At 36.2% G+C, this 24,311-nt stretch overlaps 3 protein-coding genes and 1 long non-coding RNA gene across 5 annotated transcripts; 2 read left to right on the top strand and 2 right to left on the bottom strand.

Annotated features, from left to right (window-relative positions):
- The first annotated feature begins 9,699 nt into the window (after positions 1-9,699).
- On the top strand, positions 9,700-13,243 carry LOC122308017. Its single transcript, XR_006241893.1, has 3 exons — positions 9,700-9,843; positions 9,958-10,489; positions 12,211-13,243. It is a non-coding gene; the product is annotated as an uncharacterized LOC122308017 (long non-coding RNA).
- Positions 10,107-12,778, bottom strand: LOC122308016 (type IV inositol polyphosphate 5-phosphatase 7-like). Of its 2 annotated transcripts, none has more exons than XM_043121164.1 (7): positions 12,635-12,778; positions 12,454-12,544; positions 12,259-12,369; positions 11,545-12,156; positions 11,015-11,278; positions 10,588-10,776; positions 10,107-10,452 (listed from the first exon to the last, which is right to left on the bottom strand). In XM_043121164.1, exons 1-6 carry the CDS (start codon positions 12,732-12,734, stop codon positions 10,605-10,607), a joined length of 1,350 nt encoding a protein of 449 aa, XP_042977098.1. In that variant the 5' UTR covers positions 12,735-12,778; the 3' UTR covers positions 10,107-10,452; positions 10,588-10,604. The 2 variants fall into 2 exon arrangements, with proteins under 2 accessions (XP_042977098.1, XP_042977099.1); XM_043121165.1 differs by having other exon boundaries at positions 10,668-10,776.
- A 1,385-nt stretch (positions 13,244-14,628) lies between the features above and the next one.
- Positions 14,629-18,796, bottom strand: LOC122306694. The gene is made up of 4 exons (XM_043119166.1): positions 18,447-18,796; positions 18,116-18,292; positions 15,452-17,005; positions 14,629-15,027 (listed from the first exon to the last, which is right to left on the bottom strand). Exons 1-4 carry the CDS (start codon positions 18,462-18,464, stop codon positions 14,995-14,997), a joined length of 1,782 nt encoding a protein of 593 aa, XP_042975100.1. The 5' UTR covers positions 18,465-18,796; the 3' UTR covers positions 14,629-14,994.
- A 2,332-nt stretch (positions 18,797-21,128) lies between these two features.
- On the top strand, positions 21,129-23,502 carry LOC122307778 (probable inactive receptor kinase At1g27190). The gene has a single exon (XM_043120868.1). It carries the CDS (start codon positions 21,494-21,496, stop codon positions 23,324-23,326), a length of 1,833 nt encoding a protein of 610 aa, XP_042976802.1. The 5' UTR covers positions 21,129-21,493; the 3' UTR covers positions 23,327-23,502.
- Positions 23,503-24,311: the final 809 nt, after the last annotated feature.

Below are 24,311 nucleotides of genomic sequence, written 5' to 3'. Positions count from 1 at the left end.
TAATTTGCACCTTCTCATGACAGACAGCATGATGATCGATCGACGGTTAATAATTAAAACATTAAGTCAATTTGCATGAATATGAAAACCAACCAAGAAATTAAACCCCAAACAAGATACTTAATAGATTAATGAAAACGATTGTAAGAAAACTAGCTATCATCATTACTAGTTTACTTCCTGTGTGGTATCATATTGTATTTGTTTCACTTGGATCATTTACTTCTTGGGTGGACTCGACTGTATACTGTATATTGTATATATATATATATATTCTTCGAAAATATCTAGCAGATAGCTAGCTGTGATAATCAAGCATTTGACACGTACGTACGTTCATTAATATCTCAAATTTCATTCTAATTAACATCAAGATGACATCACCACAAAAATGATTAGTGGATTGATTAGTGAGGTTATAATCCATCGAAGTAGATCAATTGGGATTCTCTCTCGATATATATATATATATATTATTAGTTGGTACTAGCAGGAATCCAATTAGAAAAGTACTTGACTGAAGAAAATAATCAGAGAGAATATGGAACGTACAGACTCTGATATATATATAATATGCTTTTGTAGTGGGTGAAGCTATCATTGGGAAAGATATTGGAATTAATCATGCTCTTGGACAGCAATACAGGATCGATCGAGGTTCATATTGACTGAGACCATCTTGTGGAAATTTCTAAGGGAGTAAGGAAAATAAAAACCACATGGCATTAATTTTGTAACTAGTTTGAGATTCACTAAACTTTTTTTGTTTTTGTTTTAGTTTTTTGTTTTTAATTATGATGGGGCAACCTTCCTAGCCCTTAAGACTCACCTATGGAATCTAAACTTTTAGAAAGAATAGCAAAGCAATAAATTACCGTTGCCTTTCACTTAAATCGCAGTTTGATCTCAAGAAAAATCGAATATATGATATGAGATCATGCACACAAATTCACCTTTACCACTTGGGCTACGTACTCAGTAATATTGGAGGTAATATTGTTCATCATTTTAAAAAAAATAAAAATAAAAACCACAACTTTTAACTTTTTCTTTTAATTTCGCCAAGGATTGGAATAACTTACTACCTGAAAAGAGCCAAAATCAAGTTCTTCTGAGGCATTTAATTAAGTTGCTGATCATCGAAGTCCTCGGATGAATTACGAGAGTTCTGATCAAATCAAAAGAATTAATGTTTATAATATATGAGTTACGCGCGCCTGCTTTAATTTGTTTCTCTTTGAAGTAGTAGTACTGTACGTTGGTGGTGGCTGTGGGTGGTGGTCTAATGGACTGAAAAAAGCTACTCCATTATATGGTTGAAGTGATGTTTCTATGTCGAGAAGGAAATACTCTGCTGAAAGATGAGAGAGCTTGCTAGCTGTATATATATACTTGTGGAGCTTGATGATCAGTTGCGTAATTCTGAAACTACGGATCTTGTCGGTGCATCGTACAATGAACTTGAAAAGCCATTCCAATTCACGTGTAAAGTGCTTGATTTGATCTCCCTGTTAAATCACCGCTTATTCTAAGTTCTAAACTACTGTTCAAAGACGATAGAGCTAGCAGCTGGTGCACTTGCTAAGCAGCTGCCCTGTGCATGCATTCATGGATTGTGAGGGAATTAAGTGCAAACTAGGAATTAAGGACACTTATATATGGCATATATGGTCAGAGATTAAGGCCAGGGAGTTGGAACTAGTTATTAGAGCCATCTCTTGCTGTTGTTCCTTGTAAATACTGATCATATTGGTGGCGATCATGGTTAAACAGTAACAGTAGTGTTTGGAAAAGTTTTCTCCACCACGAGGGGGATCGAAGTATCTGTTCTATGTATATCATATGTAGGTAAAGGATTCGATCTGGTCAAGATAAGAGGGCGGTTTTCCCGATTCGGAATACAAAGGCAAGCAAAGAAAGATCTTTACGGGAGATATTCCGGAACCGCAATCTATCAATCTTGTCTGTGTGGTTGGGTAGCATGAAGGGACACCTTCGAGCACTTCGACTGAATTACATTGAGCCTCATCACCTAGCTAGCCTGTTCCTACTTTCACTTTTCTTCAAGATTGGGAAGTAGTGGGAGTTGCTAGTTTATTTGGGTTACATGCTGGGAGGCCCACGAAGTAGTGCACACAATGATAAGAATATAAATATATATTTTTTATATATAATATGTCAGCTTTAGGTTATAATTCTATTATTATTATTGAAATTAACATACAGTTTGAAATAATATCATTTGATAATTGTTCGGACAGTATTCATGCATACAACAATAAATTAGGTTATTAAAAAGAGTAATATTATACATAGTTTTAGAGTACACTCTATTTTAAAAAATAGATATATATATATATATATATATAAAACACATATGAAAAAATTTATTTTTTAACGATGGAGGCCGTCTCTCATTCTTTTTTAAAGAGAGTGTGTTGAGGTTTGTAAACCTTAAAATTATATTTAATATGAGAAATGATATTTACAATTTTAAAATGTACAAGTCCAGTATATTCCTTCTAAAAACAATGGGATTTATTATTAAAAAAATAATTTTTTATATGAATCTCAAATTTATTTACTTTTTCAAAAAAAGTACGTGAAATTTGCACGTGTTATAACTATTTCTGGTATGGAAAATTGTATACACCATATCACCATCCTACTTGTATTCCATTGAGTAAGATGTGACACATTTACTACCATTGAATGATTATTTATTGTATACTTATTTATCATCAAATGATGATAAATGTGCTATATTATATATAGTGGGATGCAAGTAAGATAATTATGTTTTATATAGCATTATTCTTCTAGTATTACTTATATAACATTAATTTTTAGAAATGTAAGTAAAGTAATATTACGGATCTTATGACATGACTAATTCTTCAATCAGCAAGTAGGTTTGTGATGAAAAAATGCGCTGAAAGTCCTCTAGTTAATTATCAGGATTTTGAAAAAACTATCATTAATCATGCATGAACAAGATCCGTTTGAACTCTTTAGTTCTCCATACACCATTACAATTTACCATAATATCAATATACAGCAATATAATATAAAAATAATATCTCCAGATAATTTATATGAAAAGCATATTTTCTTCAATATATATATATAATATTTTAATGGGAGAAAAGTTCTTTTGAATTCTAAAAATAATTCAGGATTAATCGTGGTTCGTGCTGATTTGATTACATAAAATTAAATTATTTCATCTCATATATTATTATAATTTTTTTAAATTCTCACATAAAATATCATAAAAAATTTAATTTGTTTAAATATTAAAATAAAATTAATATTAAAAAATTATATTATAATAATATTTTATTTAATTTTTAAGCAAATATCTAATTTTGTATGAGGTAAACCTGTATAACTAAATGATGACATTGTAAAAACCAATAATTGTTATCGATCAGGGAGATTGAGATATCAAATCGTGGCCCCCCGCTACATGTATATGTGTGTACATAAATACAAAAAAATTAGCCATGTTGGCCGTCCCCCACCATTACTTATAAATGCTACTATATAATTGATTGAGAGAATTTAGAGCTCAATCACTTTATTTTTGTCATGTATCCCACTAACTTCTCTACAGATACAAGTCGATGAGCTATCTCAAGTTATGGCCTTCCACTATTGGCATGTTCGTCATCATTATCACTAAATCATAATATATAGTAACTTCTCAAAATAAATTAAATATTAATATACACAGATCAAGAAAAGAAATGAAAAATCAATGCTAAGGACGTCGCGTATCTTTTGTTTTTTCAAGCCTGTTGCCCAGATGACTAATACAAGAGGGGGGTGAATTGAGTTGTATTAAAAAAAGTAATAATTATAAATCAAATATATAATATAAAATATAAACAAAATATGAAATAACAATAAATATAAAGAGTAAGGGTAAGAGAGAAGCAAACTCAGCATGTTAACAAGGTTCGGCCCCACTGCCTACGTCCTCGCATCAAGCTACCCATTGAGGATTCTCAAATTCACTATTCAACCTCCTTCAGGTGGAGATAGAAACCTATTACACATTTGAACAACACCGCTACAAAGGATCCGTGTAGAACACCCTCTACACTTGCAATCACCTTACACTTGGTGATTCAACTATTCCCCGTGTAGAATATTTTCTACACGCACAAGGGTTATACACACCTTTTTTCTGATACAAAAGCTGATAGTGGGTAGGTTATCAGAAAACACTCCTCAATGAGTGAAATAAGAACAATACAGCGCAAACTATATCTCTCAAAATGAACAAGGATTAAGGCTCAATGCTTAGAGAAGAGAGAATGAAAGCTTTGAATGAATGTTGTATGCTCTTGGTGTTGTGAATGTGAAGCTCTCAAATGATCTATTTATAGGCATATGAGACTTCATATTCAAATTTAAAAAAATTCACATGTCAAAGACAACATCATTCACTTTTTCAAAAAATTCAAATAAAATGTTCTTCTTTTTCAATTGTCAAAGACAACATCATTCACTTTTTCAAAAAAATCAAACCTAATCTTTTACTTTTGACATATGACAAAATGAGCACACTTTTCCTTTTCAAAAAATTTAAACCTAATCTTTTACTTTTTGCATATGACAAAATGAGCACACTTTACTTTTCAAATTTTTCAAACAAAATCATCTACCTTTTGTATAAGTCTAAAAAATCATCAATTACTTTTGAAAATATTCAAATAAAATATGCACATGTGAAAGATGACAATCAATCATCTTTAATATTTTCAAAGTTCAACCCTTTAAGCAAGGTATGCGCATGCAAAAGATGACAATCAATCATCTTTCAAAATTTTCAAATTTAATTTTCAAAAATATTCATGCACATGTGGAAAATGTATTTTAATGCTTTATGATAAAATATTAATTTTGAACATTAATCCTAATTTCGAATTTTGAAGAGATTTACAACATTACTTTATAATTTTAATGTGAACTTGTTCCCTTTTTGCTCATGCTTGTTTCCTTGATGTGCTTGACTCTATTGTGTAGACAACTTGAGCTTGAGACTTCTTTATTCTTTGAATTCATTTGTTATCATCAAAATCCATGTGTAAATATATAATTACACAAAACTTGAAATCATGGATTCAACAAAGTCTTTTATTAATACTTCACGGTAGGGTTATACAAGAAGTGTAAAATTGATCGGGACCAACTCAGACCAGCCACTGGAGCACGGAACCGGCCAAAACCAGTTTAGAACCAGTCGGTCTACAATAGAATTAAGAAACCATTATAGAACTAGTCGGCTAGTAGTAGAATTAAGTCAAAACCAACGTCAACCGGTCCAGCCTTAAGTGAAACGGTGTCGCTTTAAATGTATTGAGTAGAACAAAAATTAAGAATGTTGTTGTCGTTTCAATTTAGGTTTAATCTCCCATTCTCTCTCTCTCTCTCTCTCTCTCTCTCTCTCTCTCTCACACACACACACACACATCGCACGGTTGCGATTCGCACAGGAAGCCATCTCTCTCTCATCACAATTCACATCTCTGATTCTCTATATCTTAGTTTTCAACCACTCGCGACGTCAATGGGACACTGAAGACTGACCTGTATCATGTTGAAACTGACATCGCCGATTTCCTCCTCCTCCTTGATCGGCCAGTTCTATCTTTATTTATTGAATATCAGTTGGGTTTTAGTTTTTTCCAAAAACTAGATTGAATAAATCGGTTTTCACCCCTACTTAATGGGATTTAAAAATGCGTGGCGCTATGTACAGTTTAATGTCTTGGACTCCAGTCCAAATTTAGGAATAGACAAAAAGGCCCTCACTTTATCATTGACTTGACCTAAACACCCCTAAATCAAGAAGTATACCAAAATCTGAAAGAGCATTTCAGTGTCCCGCTCCCTCTTTGTGCCGTGCATCTACTCCTCACCTCCACCACCATCGACGACTCCTCGGGACCTCAGGCGTACAAAGGTACATGAAATAACCTATAGAAGCATCATTTTAAAGTTTAGGAATAAGTTGATTGGCTCCAATGTTGCAATTCTTGTCATCGATCTTGAATTTTACCGTTCTGTAAGGGTAACAGCACAAACAACATGCATGAAATTTCAATGGCCTTGATCCCTCTTTCTATATCAATGTCTTCGAAATTTCATTCTAATTAGCCCACTCACAGCTCATATCAATACGAATGAAACATCATAACCCATATGGAATCGCAACCTGGGCCGACTGGGTACTCGAGGAAGGGGGTCCTCTCTTGAGGAAGGAGACGGTGACGTGATATCTTCTGGTACTCGATTCGCCATCAATATATCTTTTGAAATTTTCAGATACTTCAATCCTGAGATTTTCTTTGGACAACACTTTATTCACAGAAGACACGTGACCTCGACTCAAGCTTGTGTTGGGTTTGTGACCAATTATTTCTTTTTCATCACCATAGCATTGTAGAATTGGCTTATCCAAGAAATCAATGTCATCGTCATTAGATCCCAAGCTTCTTCCTCCAAATAATTGGTATAATCGTCATCCGCAATTGAAGCTACGCTCTCATCGACTTCCTCGTCAAGGCAAGGAGCAACCAAGCTATGCATGGTCTGCAAGCAAGATTGGAACTTGAGAGGAGGCAAAATATTGACAGGCACGAAAGAATCGCCATCGTAGCTGTACACTAGTGGAGTTTTTTGAAATGGGTCAAGAGCAATTTTCTCAAATTGGTTGTGTTTGACCACGAGAAATTTTCATCTCAAACATAAAATTCTCATCTCATTATTATAATTTTTTATAATTTTCATATAAATTATAATAAACAATTTAATTTTTTCTTAATTTTTTAAATTTTAATACAATAATAATATTAAAATATAATATTTTAATATTTAATTTTAAAATTTAAAATTTTCATTTAAAAAATCTTATTGACCAAACAGAGGAGATTGAAAGGGTGGAGGCTCTTCCACTTGTAAATCTGATCCCTGCAGGTTAATGAAACAAACCTTCAGGAAACCCACTTTCTAATGAATGATGAATACAAAAATTAGAAAAAATAATAATTGGAAATGGAAACGGTATCGCCAACTTCCTAATTAAAAAGCGAAAAAATGAGTTAAGAGCCTTTGTCGGTTCTTGGGCTTGTGTTTAATTTCTCTCGATGAGACGCCACGTTTCATCTGCAAATGAAACGCTCTGGGCCTGCGTTGCAGTCCACATATGTGGATTGCAAGAAGAATTATTTTTTAAGAATTTAGAAGTAGAGAATCGGCTAATCATAATAAAACCAATAAAACCTAAACGAAAGGGAAGTAAGAGAAGTTAATGCATATTATTTATATATATAAGCACTTAAGCTTAACATATGGGAATTTGAGAACTTTTTCGAGTCTATATTTATTTTTACAAAAATTTTATATATAATTAATTGTTACATTATTTTTTTTAATATAAAATAACTATTTTAACTAATCATAGAAGTATAGTGCATAAAAATTATATAAAAATAATTATATAATTGTATATACCAAAAACCCTTATTTTTATAGAGTCCTCCATGGTATCAGTAGAAGTCTAGTATTTCACATACAATTCATTTTCCTTTTTTAATCAACGGGACAAAATTCAAGGGGGGGCAAAAATATCTTAGGGACACTTCTGCCTAATAAGACTATAGATTAAAGGCTCCCCAATTAATGACAACCACGTGGGGAAATTTTGTAGGGAAAAGCATTAACTCCCTAACAATTATAGAGCTTTTCATTAATAGCAAAAGGAAATAAACAAAACAAGACAAAACTCAAATCTCCGGCGATACCATACCGGGCGCCCTCGACAAAGATTAGTGGATTCTTTGGAGGCTGACTGACCCGCGAGTAGTAAGTTCCGGTGTGGGACCCCCATTGCCCAACCCATACCAACGAAGCTTAGTGGGGTCCTTTTTTTTTTTTTTACCGTCGAGGACAACAATAATATCATAAGTACCATGTGCCACTTAATCCCATTTTAGCGGTAGGAGAATACACTTTCTTAAAAATCAAATTTAGAATCGTGAAGGTTGTGTTCCACACACTGGATTTAATATTGACAATGTTATTTTCATTTAAATTTATTGATGTAGCATATTTTTAAGTGAGTGTCAAAACAATATGTGCGATTGAAGATAACAAAAATTAGATTTAAAAGAATATTTACCTTAAATTATTGGTTCGTTTGGATTTAGATATGAGATAAAATAGTTTTAGATAAAAATTAAATAAAATATTATTTTTTAAAATTATTATTATTTTAAAAAATTAAATTATTTATTATATTTTATTTAAAAATTTAAAAAAATTATAATAATAAGACGAAATAAAACTAAACAAACTCTGAAGAAACCGTTCTAATTATTTTAAGTTCATAATCTCTTACCGTAGTCCCGGGTCACGAGCCTCTACATTTGTTAAGCCTGCCTGGGTATCTGTCTTTTGTATTTTTTTGGACTTGGGCCATAAGTCTAGGCGTATATCCTCGGTGAGCTGGTCTTCGTCTCGGGCCACAGATAGTCTTCAACTGAGCACCACCATAAAGGCCTAATGGCCTATGAGGAGTTTGTAACATCCAACAGGCGATATTGTGCAGAGGCAGCGCGCGCAAAACGAAGCTCAAAAACCATGGCGGGATGTGACCCTCAGAAGCAGCCACTAAGCGTATTCCGCGACTGAAAATCGCAAGGAGGTACTCCATACCCTGTCCTTGCATCTTCATTTTCTCTTCATCCCTCTAGTTACCGAGAAAATGATGGTAAAAGAAACAAAGAAAATCAATTCAGCATCGCAAGCAAAGTTGCTCTGGTATTCAAAAATACAAAAATCTCATCGAGAACAAAGAAATAGCAGACAGTAAAAGTAGACGCATTCAGTTGATATGAGTTCTTTTCTCAGTAAACAATAGGATTCTGAGAAGCGAAAGTTTGATTTGCTCTATCTTCCTCCATTTTCCCACCAACCAAACAGATACTCTAGTTTTTTATTATTATTACCTTTTCACTCTCTTAAGAGTCTTTAGATTGTTGAAAATAGCCGCTAAGTGTGAATGCAGAGATTAAGAGGTTGCAATGCACATGCACCGTCCACCGTCCTATAGCACTGTCCACCGTCCTTTATGTTGAAGTTTTAAGTATAGCTGCTCCAATTCACCATTAGTTATTCATTAAGCCTAATGTTCAGTAGAGCTTCTTCTATAAAAGGAGAGCTCATATGTGTAAATTAGGTACTATTTGACCATTGAAATTTTTCATTTCAAATATAAAATTCTCATCTCATCATTACAATTTTCTCAAATCCTCGTACAAAATATAATAAATAATTCAACTTTTTCAAATTCTAAAATAATAATAATATTAAAGTATTATATTTTAATATTTAATTTTAAAATTCAAAATTCTCATTTGAGAATTCTCAATAGTCAAGCAAAACCCTAGTGGACAAATACAAAGAAATAGAGGACGTGAGAGAGGAATTGCTGAGTGTCTGTAATCTCATACAAACTTAATAAATTTTGACTCCAATGAATATAGATAACTTGTCGAACTATTTAAATATTATTTCTTTATCGTCTTGCGTAATTCTTGGACAGACTTGAAACGCAACATAGATTACCAAATAATCTCTGTCAGTAGATATTTTGAAACAGGTAGAGAGAGGAGTTATTGCTTTAAAGAAGCGAATCGAAAAGCTTCGCTCCTACCTCGACGCAGCAAATGCGCTCGAAACTTCAAGCATGCATAGGAAACCGCTGAGCAAGAGCTTAGAGGACACGAAGTTGAAGATTCTTGCAACGATTGTTTGATTCAAATCTTAGAGGTTTTTTAAGTTTGGATTTCTTATAAATGTCTGCTTGAATTTCTGCTCGATTCGATCTAGTTTAGGTGGGATCATTTCCTATATAATAATTATTTTTACCTTCTTTCGGGCTAGAGTTTCTCCAATTCAGGACGAGATATCTACCGCTGGATCTGATGTAGAAGATCTTAAGGTACTGAAAAGTGACACGACTGCCCATTTTGTGTAAAATCAAACCACTTTTTGGAATTGCTTTTTTATGTTTTAAATCATCAACAATAAACTTTGTCAATTTTCATAAACATTTCAATGAATCCCAATCTTCATACACTTGTTTTGCTAGATAATTCCTCACTACATTTGTACAATTGCAGTACTAGACTTCTCATTAATCAGACCTAATTTCCATTGCAAACAAATAAGACTCGCAGAAAACAGAGAATTTGGTACGGGAAAGAAGGCTGCAAGACAATAAATAGCACATCAAGCCAGCCTGCAGCCACACAGGCCAGCTGTATCCATTCTCATCTATTTGATCTATAGTTGTGCATTTGTACTGATGATGCCTCTACATCCTTTACAAACAATAGGAATGTGGATCTGGCCACTTCATCATCTGTCGCTTGGGCCCTGCAGAGATGATGATAATGTTGAAGACAATGACAAGGTAACCGTTTTTCTTACTTTTACATGATTCAGTTTTACCAGAATGCCGGTACAAAAGTAAGATGGAAAACTATTTTTGGACTAGCAGGTAGAACTTACAGTTTGTTTGGGAGGCCTTATGGTGGGAAAAATGGTGTGCATTGCAACAACTCTTGTACTGGTAGACTTAACGGCTTTACCTGTGTAGAGAATAGTGCCGAGACAGGCCGATGATCGGAGAACTTGCTTTCACTACGAAAATAGGATAGTTGCTTTATTCCTCTCCCATACCATAGAATTCTATCGCACCTGCCATTACACGATATCCTCTCACGCATTGTTCTTGTAAATTTATTTTGGGACAAATAGCAAAAATTTTGAGAGTGGGAGAATGGAAATTCAGTTCAAAACTATCCTTGCAACCTAGGTTAGATGACCCATTGATTTAGGACCAAATACTAACACATCCAAGCTTGGTGGTGGTCCCGTGGTGGGGTTGCCTAATACAGTTCAAAAGTTAAGTGAGAACAATGATTGATGGTTATACCATGCTGGAGTTCTTTGCTTTTCTCCAGATCTGCTTGGAAGGCCACCTGAGTAACAGTTAAAATTGTGGGAAGAATACTTGTACGTGGGCGCAAAATCAATGCTACCCTCTTTCCAACCTTGAAATACTCTTCCATCTCTTTGTTCCCTTCGGAGCTGATCAAACTCGTGCAATGCTCTCCAGTCTTGCTTCTTTATAAGCTGCCTGGCAAAACTGTCCTCCAAGCATAGCCTATAGTTGAGATCCCCGAGCCAGAGTATCCGGCTATTCAACAAACACAATAGATAGAGTCTTGGTTATGAACATGGCATATAATCGGGGTTTTTGTGACAAAAACTACTCTTGTCAACAATGTTGATCCTAATATATATTGAAAGTCATAGTATAATTTTAACTTCTAAGCTCAAATAACCAAGAACCAACATTGCATTATTAAGAAAAAACTATGTAGGCGCTTAGGAAAAAATGTTATATGCGCAAAAGTTGATTTTTTTTTGGTTTTGTATTCTGTTTGTTTGGAGTATACTTACTCATGTCCTAAGATGGTGAGAGGGGGAGAACTCATGTCGTTTTGTGGGGATCGAGTGAAAGAAGTTCGCCTGAAAATCTCTGAGACTTGGTAATTCCTTCGAACTTCATCACCTTTTTTCTCACCGGAAGCCAAGTGGGCAACAATGAAGCAAAAGCTAGTTCCTTCGATAGACATGCTTACAGAAACCGCACCTTTGTTTCCCAAACAACCCATGATGCCACAAGCAACCGAACAAACTTTCACATTTGAAATGCAATACTTCTTGAGCAATTCACTTTTCATCCACACACTTACAAAGACTCCGACCATCTTCTTGCTTGCTATTAGCTTGTACTGGTCACCGCTCCCGTTCAGCCTGTCGTGTTGATTCCTTGGTCTCTCTCTCAATGGATTCCCATTAAGGTTGCTAACACTCTTCTTTCTTCTCGAATCGGGATTTCCTGCATAGTGATAACTGTTACTCGAGATTATATTCAACATCGGCACCAACCAAGGGCATCCGTATTTGTTATTGAGGGTTTTTCCGATAAGCATGTTCCAATTTGTCGCTTCCGTTGGATCTTCTGCTCCTATTACATGTCGGGCCTTTAAAGGTACGATCTCTTGAAATCTGAAATGGGAAAATTTTTTGGCTATAAAATCTTTCTTCTGGTTTTTAACGCAGGATTAAAGAGGTAAAAGGACATGAAGGCAGCCCACAATCATTACCTACCCAAGAACATACATGTCGGCAGCATCTTTGAGATTCAACCACTCTTCCAAATCTACAGCTAGACTCCCTATAGGAGATCTTCCAGCAACATTCCAAGTACCCACAAAGATCCTGGAGTATGTGGAAACAGAAAACAAGTTGTCATTAATTTCTTGGTTTATTTCTTTCCACCAAGAGACGACGAAACCTGATCACCTTAATTCATCGATCGAAACGTATGGAGCCATCTCCTTTGACCGAAAGAGAACACTATCCAGGTAATCATCACCCTCATCCTCGCCTCCATCTGTACTAATAATTGAATGCTTGAAATATAGAACACAATAGAACACCATGAAAAGGAGGAAACAAAGTGAAAGGAGAAAAAAGATTTAACCTGAAACTTCCCTCAAATGAAACGGGCCATCTCTCTTGTGCTTCCTCTTAAACCATTTGCCAAGCCTAAGAACTTTCGGCTTCTGGGTCTCAATATCCATAGCTCAGAAAACAACCTAGCCCATGCATGGCAGAATCAAATGAAGATGGAGGGAGTGCGACTCGCACTTTCCTCGGATGGCCGCTGGATTTGGGTATAGGATATCATTGTGCCAATCGCCCTATATGAGAGGAAGAAAAAGGAGACAAGCCTCAGAAGTTATACTTACACCGATAACCCCGAGACTGGAGAGCACCCCAATAATGTCAGGTCAATGGTGTTATATGGAACAAGCTTCTCTCGTAGTGCTGCTATTCGATGGTTGGTTCAGAAGGAAACAACCACTTAGGCCTCACAAAGTTCTTTTCATTTGCCAGATAATTAGACTTGATAGGTGGTGCTGGTCACGTATGTGTCCTGGAATCTTACGTTATAAGATTATTTCGTGTCAAAGTCAAACAACCTAGCATTGACATAGGGTGCCCTTGGTATGTAACGAGGTATTAACATCTAATTATCATAAATTCAGGACTCTTATTCCTTAAAAAAAACCTGTAATATTTCATCTCATCATAATTTTTTTAAATTTTTATATAAAATATAATAAATAATTTAATTTTTTAAATTTTAAATTAATAATAATCTTAAAAAATAATATTCTAAAAATATTTTATTCAACTTTTATCTTTCATCTAAAATTATTTCATCTCTAAATCTAAACCAGCCTTAAGATAATCTGGATTTAGAGAACATTTAGGGTCTAAAGATCAGTAATTTCTTGCATGCTACAAAGGACATTATTATTATCATCATTATTATAACTTGTTTAGGTTGGCTGGAGTTCTAATGGTATGGCCACGAAGTACAACTCAAGAATCAATTATTTATTTATTTATTGTCGCTTGGTACGCCTACGCATATACAAATCTATGGGTCGCTTAGATTTTACTCAATCGTGATTGGATTGATTGGTCAACTTTAGCGTTTAAGGCAGGATTCTTTGATATATTTTTGCGACTGAAATTCATCAATGTATATCATATTTCTTGAAAACACAGTAACAAGTAACAACCTTATTTCAATTTTAATGCATCAAACATGTGGGCCAAAAGCAAATCAAATTACAAGTGAGATGTAATTATTTAAACCACATGTTAGTAATTCAAATTCAACCGAATAACATAGCAATAAAATGTAATTTTCCCAAATTTTATACTCTTTCGCTGGAAGAAAAGGTCACCATACACTTGCACCAAAAAACAAAAAATGGGGTCACTTTGGTTATCCTGTGACTGTCTGGTAATCAGTCTAATAGGGAGTACATATCAACTGGCCCATAACATTCATGAATTAACGGTGCCTGCCAGTTGTATTATTGAATTTTTTATATTCTCAAAATTTTCATTATTTTGGAAAGCGGGTCTACATGATTTGAGATGCTTTTTGTCACTTGTTGCATAGATATCCAGTTCTCGGAAACAATTGCATTTGCTACCCAAAAAAAAAAAAAAAGGTTGGAACTTGCCATTATTCTCTTCTTGGTTAGTTTCTATTATAAAGTTCATAAGTTCTCAATCCTAAATGTGTTCCATCCAACCATCCTTTAATTGGGAAGGAGTGCCTGGCTCGAGTTTCTTCTTAATGCATATTGTCACATGGCGCCTGCCCAAAACTCGGACACATTATGTGTAGCTTTCAGAGCAAGAGACATTCTAAAATAAGTGGGTGCATTTGAAATTTACAGTTATCTTTCAACGTCGACCCTTATATGAACGGCTCCAGCTCCCTTGGTTCTTAGCTTCTTTGGGACCACTGATTCACATGAAATCTGAATTCTCCAACTAGCTCTCGCTGAAAATGCATCACATGACTGAAAGCAACTCTGTTATCGATTTCCACAGCAAAATCGTGAGATGATCTGAATGCAAAGTGCAAGTAATCGACTAAATTACCCATTTAGATGGAAAGGAGAATATATTAAAAAAAGGAGCAAAACTAACTTAAAGCTGGTTATACCAAAAAATAAAAAATAAAAAACAAGAATTCAAGTTAAGCATGGACATCCAACGGCGTAAAATCTCTCCTGTCGACAAAAATTGGTGTCTAAAGACTCCAAACTATAAACATTAATGCCGAATCTCTCCCTCTCTCTCTCTCCCTCTCTCTGCGTGCAACCAGCAGAAAACTATCAGATTCCTTCACAAAAAGCATTTTCTTGAGAACCTCAATTATCTCCCAAATTAAGGTTATGTTTCTTGAATGACCAATGATATCCAACTTTACACTAGTTGGAATTTGGATGTAAGAAACGGTTGCCTTTACTACCGCCATCTTTTTCCGGACAAAGAAATTAGCTGCACAAAAGGGGAAACATAAATACAATATTAGACAAGCTTGATCATCTATGAACATAAAACTAGAGAAGCATGAAATTCTGCACTGGGAGAGCCAGAAAAAGCCAAGAGAAACCAGCTTCGTACATAAGAATATTTTCATAATCTACCGCAATGAAAGAAACCATATAGTTCATTTCTTATGAACTTGTAATCCCAAGTAACTGAAGTCAACTATGATTGCTTAGTGAACCACACCTGCTTCCCATTATTAATTAGGCCAAGCGTTCTCATGCATAGTGACCTTATCTCTGTGAGTGTGATTCATATGTATTCACTGGTCAGAATTTACTGAGCAGGCCACAAATTATTCACTTGAGACCCGATAGATTATCTTAGGCTTCAACACAATCAAGTGAGTAATAGGAAGAGGAAGAAAACCAACCTGACGAGCAACCTGAGCTAGTCGACGACTGTCTCTAGATGAGTCATTGATTAAGTTAGAGTTTTGTAGTTTTTGGGTATCACTTTGGTTCTCTCCCAACCTCCTCTTAGTGGTGCTGCTTTCAAGAGAAATATCTTCCTCAGGTTTGCTCAAGAATTCCTTCTTGCGTTTCCTCTGAAAGGTGTACCTGAGAAGCCTGTTGCAGGCTGCTTGACTAGGAGAACCATTGCTTTCTTCAGATGCTTCAGCATCTTTCAAATTAGCGTTCATCAGTGATTTGTTGACCATCCCAAGGTTCAACTCTGAGCTTGGGTTCATCAATTTCTCTGCAGCACTACCTTCATGTTCTACCAAGGCAGACTCATCTCCCAACTCCATGTCCTTCTGCCCTACATTCTTGACAACTCCGGATTCATTACTTGCCTTAATATGCACAGTAATATTAGCAGAGCCTGATCTAGGATCTACATCACGTGTGATTAACGTCAATCCTGGATCCAAACGGGTCAATGGCTTTATCTTTGATTCAGTTTCATTTATTTTCAACCCCTCGTCGCCAGTTTTGACATTTCCATTCGTTGAATATGAAGATGTTCTGCAGTGGGGGAGAACATAAGATAGCTGACAATGTTTGTTAAGCTGATCAGAAGGAGACCTGACTGACGCAGTGGCATCCCTAATTTTCATCTCCTCTTTTCCTTTCCCTTGGCAAACTTCCCCTTTTTCTGTGTTGATAGACAGAAGAGTACAGGAGCTCTCAGCAGATTTAACATTCCTGTTGACTGAATACGCATTACAACATGAAAGAAATGAAGATGGTTGACAAAGTTTCATGACCTGAACAGGACTGGGACCAGACATCCATGAAGTAGCTTTGGCTTTCCCAAATCGTATCTTTCTTCTTTGTGATGTGCTGATCTTAATTCGGTTATTTACTTCTTCACCAATTGAGGAATTCACCATTTCTGTGTCGCTTGTCATAGTAGAGGGTTCAAGACATTTTACTTCATCCTTCTCACTCACTTTAGAGATCAACTCATTCTTTTTTAGAGAATGTCGATCAATTTCATCTCTAGAAGGAGGCACTTCTCCATCCAGGAAGTCTCTTTCAAATGCACAAACTCTCTGTGTAAGTCCTTTTCTATACAGCTCAGGTTCCTCAATTTTCATGATTATGGAGGCAAAATCAGATTTATTGGCGTAATAATTATCCAACACTTGTTCAGTTTCTTTTGTTGTATTACAGCACTCCTCAACTGAAATTCTCTCATTCAATGGTGCATTCTTCATGTCAGAAATTGTCATGGTTTCAAATCCTGCGTTTAAAAGATTGGGTCTGATGGACTCAGATGCTGCACTTTCATGAGAAGGTGCCTTTTTTATTTGTCCATTTAAAGGTTGCGCTTGGTTACTTTTCACCTTCTCCAATGCACCCCATACCTGTTTCAAATCTGTCCTAAGACCTGCTATCACATCCTCAGCCTCATTGAGCTGTGCTTCAAGCTCTTCTATCCTTCCCTGCTGGATTAAGGATGCCATTTCCGCTTCAGTTGTCTGTAAAGTAAAACCTGGTCAATTCTATACCAACCACTCACAACAAGAGAAATGTAATTCCACAAGAGTTGGGTAGATTGAAAAGGTCCACAAAAGCAACAAACATTGAAAAAAAGGCAGTTATCAGACCAAATTGAACAATTTTGAGCAAAACACAATGAACTCTTGTTTCTAAAGTCGCTATATAGGCCTCAAAGACGTAGATTGGACGTGGATCAACTAGCAAAACTAGTTGGTTCAAATCTACAAAGATCAGACCGCTAAGCACCCAGTCGTTAAACCATCAAATTACGTCACACATAGATTTCAATTTGTCTTCAATCATGACTTATCCTAATAGAACCTGAAAAGCAGGGAAGGGACCAGGTACAACAGCATCCCTGCTGCATTCCTGTCACCAAAATTTAATGTTGGCATCTCAGAGGTTTAAGTGAATAAAATTGGAAGTATATTACATAAAAATATATATATATATATATATATATGCACCCAAGATTGGAAACCAGTATCAGAGGGAACCAATCTTGTCAGGTTCTTTCATACAATTATATTTTGAGGCAATCTGTAGGCTCGCGTCTCTATTGGCATTATTTGCATTTGCTTGAAGAAAAAGAAAGTATATGAAGTGAAGATTTAAGAATCTATTAATGGTTAAAAAATTTTAAGGCATAAGATGATAGGTTACAGACTAAAATACAAAAGGACCAATACTAACGCTCACGAGGTGAAGCAGAGATAAACTCCAAGAGGAATCACATGTTTTGTATACGTATTATGTATACATATATTCGAATTTGAGTCTATTGTTAACGAAATTATGAGTTTTGCGTCTAGCCACTTGGGAGATAACCCAAACAGAGGCTTTGTAGAAATTGAAAAGATACTGAACGCTGAAGATGATAAAGATTGCATTTCTAGCTAGGTTTCGCTTCTCCCCAGCCAGGGTATGGTTTGGTTAGCATTTGGGGACTGCAAACAGATTTTCCCGAGGAATTTATGCCGGAATCAATGAGCTACTCAATTGTAATTATACACTAAAATTACAATTGAAAAGGGAAGAAACTCAAAATTAACGGTATCGAGCACATTGAGGTTTACGTAACCAAGCACCTTGGAGTCGAACGTTTGCTTCAAGCGGACGAGCATTCGGAGCGCCTCGTCCTTGGTGGCACGCAAATCCTGCTGAAAGCGGAGAGCTTTCCGCTCCGACGCCATTACACGCGTTGCGGCCTCCTTTGCCGTGTTCAGGATTATCTCCGCGTACGCCTTCTTCAGCGAGAGCATTTTCTGCACACGCCAAAAATAAAAAATAAAAAACAAACAAACAAACGAAAAATTAACTTCTTTGAAACGAGAAATCAAAAATACATAAATAGGAAATAATAGGCCAGCGGTAGTAGTTGAGGTTGAAGCTTTTGGTACTTAGGTAGGCGGTGGTTACCTGGGCATCGTCTTCCATGAATCTAGAGAGCAGGCGTTATTTTGAGGACACAAAAGCACTGGATTTTTGAACTTGAATTTCCCTCTTTTATCCACTGCTACCTGTATCTGTTTTTTAGCTGAAAGTGATTCATTTTTTCCTTATCTCATTCCGATTGTAAATTACGAGATTGTCAGTTAGCTTTGTTCGGCTGGAGGTTTTGACTTTTCCATCGGGGATTTGTGCTGGGAGTTTACTCAGTTTAGTTGGGGACCTGGGGTTTCTCTGGGGAAGGGCGGTTAGGCGTTTTGCTGATTTACCATTAGCGAAACGGGATTTCTTTCGCCTTGTTGTAAAACACTATTCAGGGGCGCGCAGAAAACTGAGAAAAAGAGAGGCGAGGTGGGCCCACCAACTCGAGAACTTCTCGTGGGTCGCTGTACGTGTGGGGCCGCTCTTTGTGATGCGCGGGGTCAACAACACAACATGTTTTTAGAATTTTTCGAATTTGAATCGACAACCTTTACCTTGGCTTTCCGTTTCGTGCGTGCCAAGTTTCCTCTATGCTTTTGGAGGTACAGTAAACACTGTACGATGGTAAGAAAAAAAAAATTGAATAAAATCAACTGAATCGAATGGGTCCGATTCAATATCAGGTTTTGATTTCCGAATAATCTATTTAGTTTTTATGATTTCAAAATTGAATTGGAATATCATATATTTCTAGAATAAAGAAATGCGATCTCATATGTTAATAAATATAGAAACTATAAGACATTTTCATGATTATTATAAAAATTTAATGCATGATATATCTCTAAAAAATAAACATGTATTGACGAAAGAAAAGTACTACAGCTATAAAAATATATTTTGAAAATAAATATACAAATTGATATAATTTTATACGATACGTCATATTTATTTTATAATAAAAATAATTTTATAATTTAACGTACCACATTAAGTCATGTTAATTTGTGAGTTTATTTTTTAGTTCACTTTTATAAAATGACAATGCTAAGGTAGCTACCAAATATGCACACTAGTATAAATGAAGTTTTTTTTTTCTTTAATCATTATTTAAACATCCTTAGCCATTAAAAAATATATAAATTCACTAATAGTCACTTTCAAAAAAATAAAAATATATGAGTGTGCACATTGGTGGGTATATTCACTAATCTACTATTGTTTTCCTTTATACAATCTCTTTGTGATTAAATCATTTTTCTTATTAAATCTTATTCTCCAGCCTCTCATAGTTTCAAGGAAAGAAAAAAAAAAAAAAACCCTATTAAGAGCCAAGACACATTTAAAAAAGATAAGGTTAATATCAAATTAATGTTTAATAAAAAAGACCATTAAATAATACGCGTCACCATCAATTGTCTAGCCATTAAATTATTTGTGACCTTTAAAATACATTTTTTTTCCTTAGTCATTCACATTCACTTCAATAAAATAGTCAATTACATGCCATTTCCTTCCATACAACATAATCAATATCAGTGGGTGCCTCTTCCATCCATATGGCTTCCTCTATCATCTGTAAAGCCTTCCTTGATAGGAGATGAACTGCAGCATTTCCTTCACGACATGTAAACACAAGATTCCAATAAGATCTCATTAAGAATAAAGATCTAATATCTTCCACAATTCCCCCCCGACCGTGAACACTCATTCTTGCAAGTTAGGGTTTTGGGTACGTTTTAGGATGTGGCAATAGCTTGTAAATTACTTATACAAGCAAAAAACGATAAGTTTACATCCAAACTGATCGAGAGCTTAATGAAGTTGGTGGGCAGTTAAATTAGGCTAAAATTTCTCAACTTTCCATAATATTCAGTTAGGTACGAGTGTTGGACACTTTGACCGCACCAACCGCCCGTGTCATGCCTAAAATCTACATGTTAACTTTCGGACAACCTTATCTTTGACCACTCTCCAAAATTTAAACAAATTTCAGGCTCAGCCTTAATGATGACATAGATTTTCTATCCGAATAATTCTATCTTGATTTCATATTATCTTAGCATGTTAGTATTATATGCTATTTTTAGAGTAATATTATCATTCATTTTAGATTTTATCAACTTTTATTATATCGATTATGTGGCACATCTGTCAAAGGCATGTGGCCTGATTGACATAACCTACAGCTTTTAAAATTGAGATCTAGATTTCGAAACTCCGCTCCTCTCAAATATATCAAAATAAAAAAGTGTTATGAAAGTGAAATTGAATGCATTATTATAAAATTATAAAGATGAGTGCTATAATCATATAAAAGTAAATTTATAAATTAATGTGATTTGACGTAATATGTGTGTATATATATATTAAATTAATGGCACTTACAAATCTAGAAATTCATCGCAGGAAGACGTACAGTAAAGACCTTTCCTACTCCATTCCCAATTAATCAAAAAAGGAAAAATATAGTTACAAGCATAATTGTGCATTAATCTATACATCAATATGATGTGATTGATCAAAAAGTAAATTTTATTAAAAATAGTATTAATTTAAATTTTAAATATGAATAAATTAATATTAATACAAGATTAGTGTGTAACTGTATTTATATACGATAAACTCGTTAAGAAAATAGCAGTGGCAATATACTGTACGTGACTTGGGAAGATCCAAAGCCCAACTCTCTCATTGGCCGTCTAGAAAAGAAAATTCCTCAATGGGAATAAACATCAATCCCAAGAGTATACTTTTTAGTGGAGCGTCCGACGAGTCATTCTTTGGTCAAAAAACTCCTCAAAGAAGCTGTGATCATCAAACACACACTCACCCATTGAAAAAAACAATCCATCAACCACATGAACATACTGAATCCTGAATTGATTTCTATGCCATTAATTTGTATGGTATTTCGTCTCCCACCACGCAATTTCAATGGCCCTGATCTCACCTCCACACCACTACCAACAGTTATACGCGTAATCTCCATCGCCTCCTCCTCCTTCTGTTTTTTTCGATTAGTTTCATGAGTTGTTTCCAATATATATTAGAAACGGAATACTGAAGAATTGGGTACCGGTTTCATTTTCAGCATGAGAGGACAAACCGATGGCAAAAAGTTTCTGGTTATATTTAACTTTGTTATCGTGCCGATCGCGTTGTTTCTCGCGTTTTCTGCTTCTTCGGCGGAGGTGGTACTGCATGACGACTTCAAGTGCCTCCAAGGTTTGAAGAACTCACTGCGCGATCCATTGCAGAAGCTCGGCTCGTGGAGCTTCTCCAACACGTCCGCAGGCTTCATATGCAAGTTCGTTGGGGTCTCATGCTGGAACGACCGCGAGAATCGCGTACTCAGCCTCGAACTCCGCGACATGAAGTTGTCGGGCACCGTTCCCGAGTCCTTGAAGTACTGTCGGAGCCTTCAGAATCTGGATCTCTCGGCCAACGACCTGCACGGTACGATACCTAAAGAAACATGTACTTGGTTGTCCTTTTTAGTAACCTTGGATCTATCAAATAACGGTCTTTCCGGTTCGATTCCACCCGAGCTTGCAAATTGTAAGTATCTGAATAGTCTGATGATGTCGGATAACAAGCTCTCAGGCACCATACCTTACGAACTCTCTAGTTTGGGTAGGCTGAACAAGTTTTCCGTGGCGAATAATGATCTTACGGGTAGGGTGCCGTCGCCTTTCGGTCGGTTTGACAAGGCCGGTTTTACTGGGAATGATGGGCTTTGTGGGGGACCTTTAGGGAAGTGTGGGGGGTTGAGCAAGAAGAATTTGGCCATTATCATTGCTGCAGGGGTGTTTGGTGCGGCGGGGTCGTTGTTGCTGGGTTTTGGGGCGTGGTGGTGGTACCATTTGAGGTTGGGTAGGAGGAAGAGAGGGTATGGGCTTGGCAGAGATGATGATTGGGCTGAGAGGTTGAGGGCACACAGACTGGTTCAAGTTACGTTGTTTCAGAAACCGCTTGTCAAGGTTAAGTTGGCGGATTTAATGGCAGCCACCAACAACTTCTGCCCCGAAAATATAATCATTTCAACTAGAACTGGGACTACTTACAAGGCTGTGCTGCCGGATGGATCGGCGCTTGCAATCAAGCGTTTGAGTACTTGTAAGCTTCCGGAGAAGCAGTTTCGTTTGGAGATGAACCGATTAGGACAGCTTAGGCACCCCAATCTGGCACCCCTTTTGGGGTTTTGTGTGGTAGCGGAAGAGAAGCTTTTGGTCTATAAGCATATGTGTAATGGGACTCTGTCTTCTTTGTTGCATGGAAGTGGTGGTGATGCATTGGACTGGTCAGGTAGATTTAGGATTGGTTTGGGAGCGGCTCGGGGTCTGGCCTGGCTGCACCGTGGGTGCCGCCCCCCAATTATGCATCAGAATGTGTGCTCCAGTGTGATCCTTATTGACGAGGACTTTGATGCCAGGATAATGGATTTTGGGTTGGCAAGGCTGATGACTTCTTCTGATTCTAATGAGAGTAGTTTTGTCAATGGGGACTTGGGAGAACTTGGTTATGTGGCTCCAGAATACCCAAGCACATTGGTTGCTTCGCTGAAAGGGGATGCTTATGGATTTGGGGTGGTGCTTCTTGAATTGGTAACTGGACAAAAGCCTCTTGAAGTTAACAGTGTCGAGGAAGGATTTAAGGGCAACTTGGTGAATTGGATGAATCACCTCTCCAGTGCTGGTCGAACGAAAGATGCCATTGATAAGGCCCTGTGTGGAAAGGGTCATGAAGAGGAAATCTTGCAGTTCCTTAAAATTGCATGTAATTGCGTGGTTTCTCGGCCCAAGGACAGGTGGTCCATGTACCAGGCGTATCAATCATTGAAGAATATGTCCAAAGACCATGGTTTCTCCCAACAAGACAATGAATTTCAACTGATACCTGGTAGGCTAGATAATGATCCAGTATAAAAACTTGGAGCAATGATGGGAGAAGCATGGTAAATTTGTTAAGTTTTCTGCATCTAGTGGTAAGGTTTTTCTGGATCTTAATTATGTAAATGGAGTAATCTCCATTATAGCCGGTTTCCCATTTGTCGTTATAGCTATGAAATTCAATAAACTTCTTAAAAACCTCCGGTTTAAAATCTAGTTGTTTGCCCTTTACTGTGTATTCTAATGAGGCTAAAAGCATGCGAGACACCTGGGCTATTCTCCCTTGTTTGTTAGCCTTACTGCTATTAAACATCAGTAAGTCATTGAAGGGATTATTGACCTAAGTCACAACCTTATCATTTAATCTCTCTAAAACATTATTTTTTAGCCAAGATAGATATACTCTTTTATTCCCCACTGGTTTAGTGGTTTTCTTCCCTAACAATGGCTTCCACAAAATCTGTATGTTTTGCTGAACATTATGATGCTATGTTTGTTCATGCTATTTTGGAATGTTTTGAGTAATATTGACAGAGTAACGCATTGGTTGTTAAGTGGCTGTACTCATTAGCCTTTCAACCAATCATTTAGGTATACTGGTGCCCTGAACTTGTAGGATGGAATGTCCTCTTAAATAAACAGAACTGATAAAACCAGACATTCTATCCCAATAGGAGGTGAACTGTATTAAATTTCCCTTTCGTGCCTCAAGTGTCAGAAACCAGATAGTGACTATGACTACTGTGTTGCCCTGCCATTTGGGTTTCTGGATTGATAATCACTGATTTTTCTTGACTGTTGGCGACTTGGTATCTTAGACAGACAAAGTACCTTTAAAATAATCAATGTACCTTTAATGGTGCCAATGCTTTCGATACAACCTGCGACGTCACCATATATTTGCATGCAAAATCATCAGTCAAAAGAAGGAAAAAATAAAAATAAAATAAAATTCCTAGACATCGAAGAATCACTGAACGGTAGGCTGTAGCAAGCTATTTATAAGCTGTTGGGGCCCAAA

Source organism: Carya illinoinensis, chromosome 4 (assembly GCF_018687715.1).
Source record: "Carya illinoinensis cultivar Pawnee chromosome 4, C.illinoinensisPawnee_v1, whole genome shotgun sequence".
Classification (NCBI taxonomy): Eukaryota; Viridiplantae; Streptophyta; class Magnoliopsida; order Fagales; family Juglandaceae; genus Carya; species Carya illinoinensis.
Note: the sequence above shows the minus strand (reverse complement) of the source record. Positions and strands in the feature narration are given on the sequence as shown.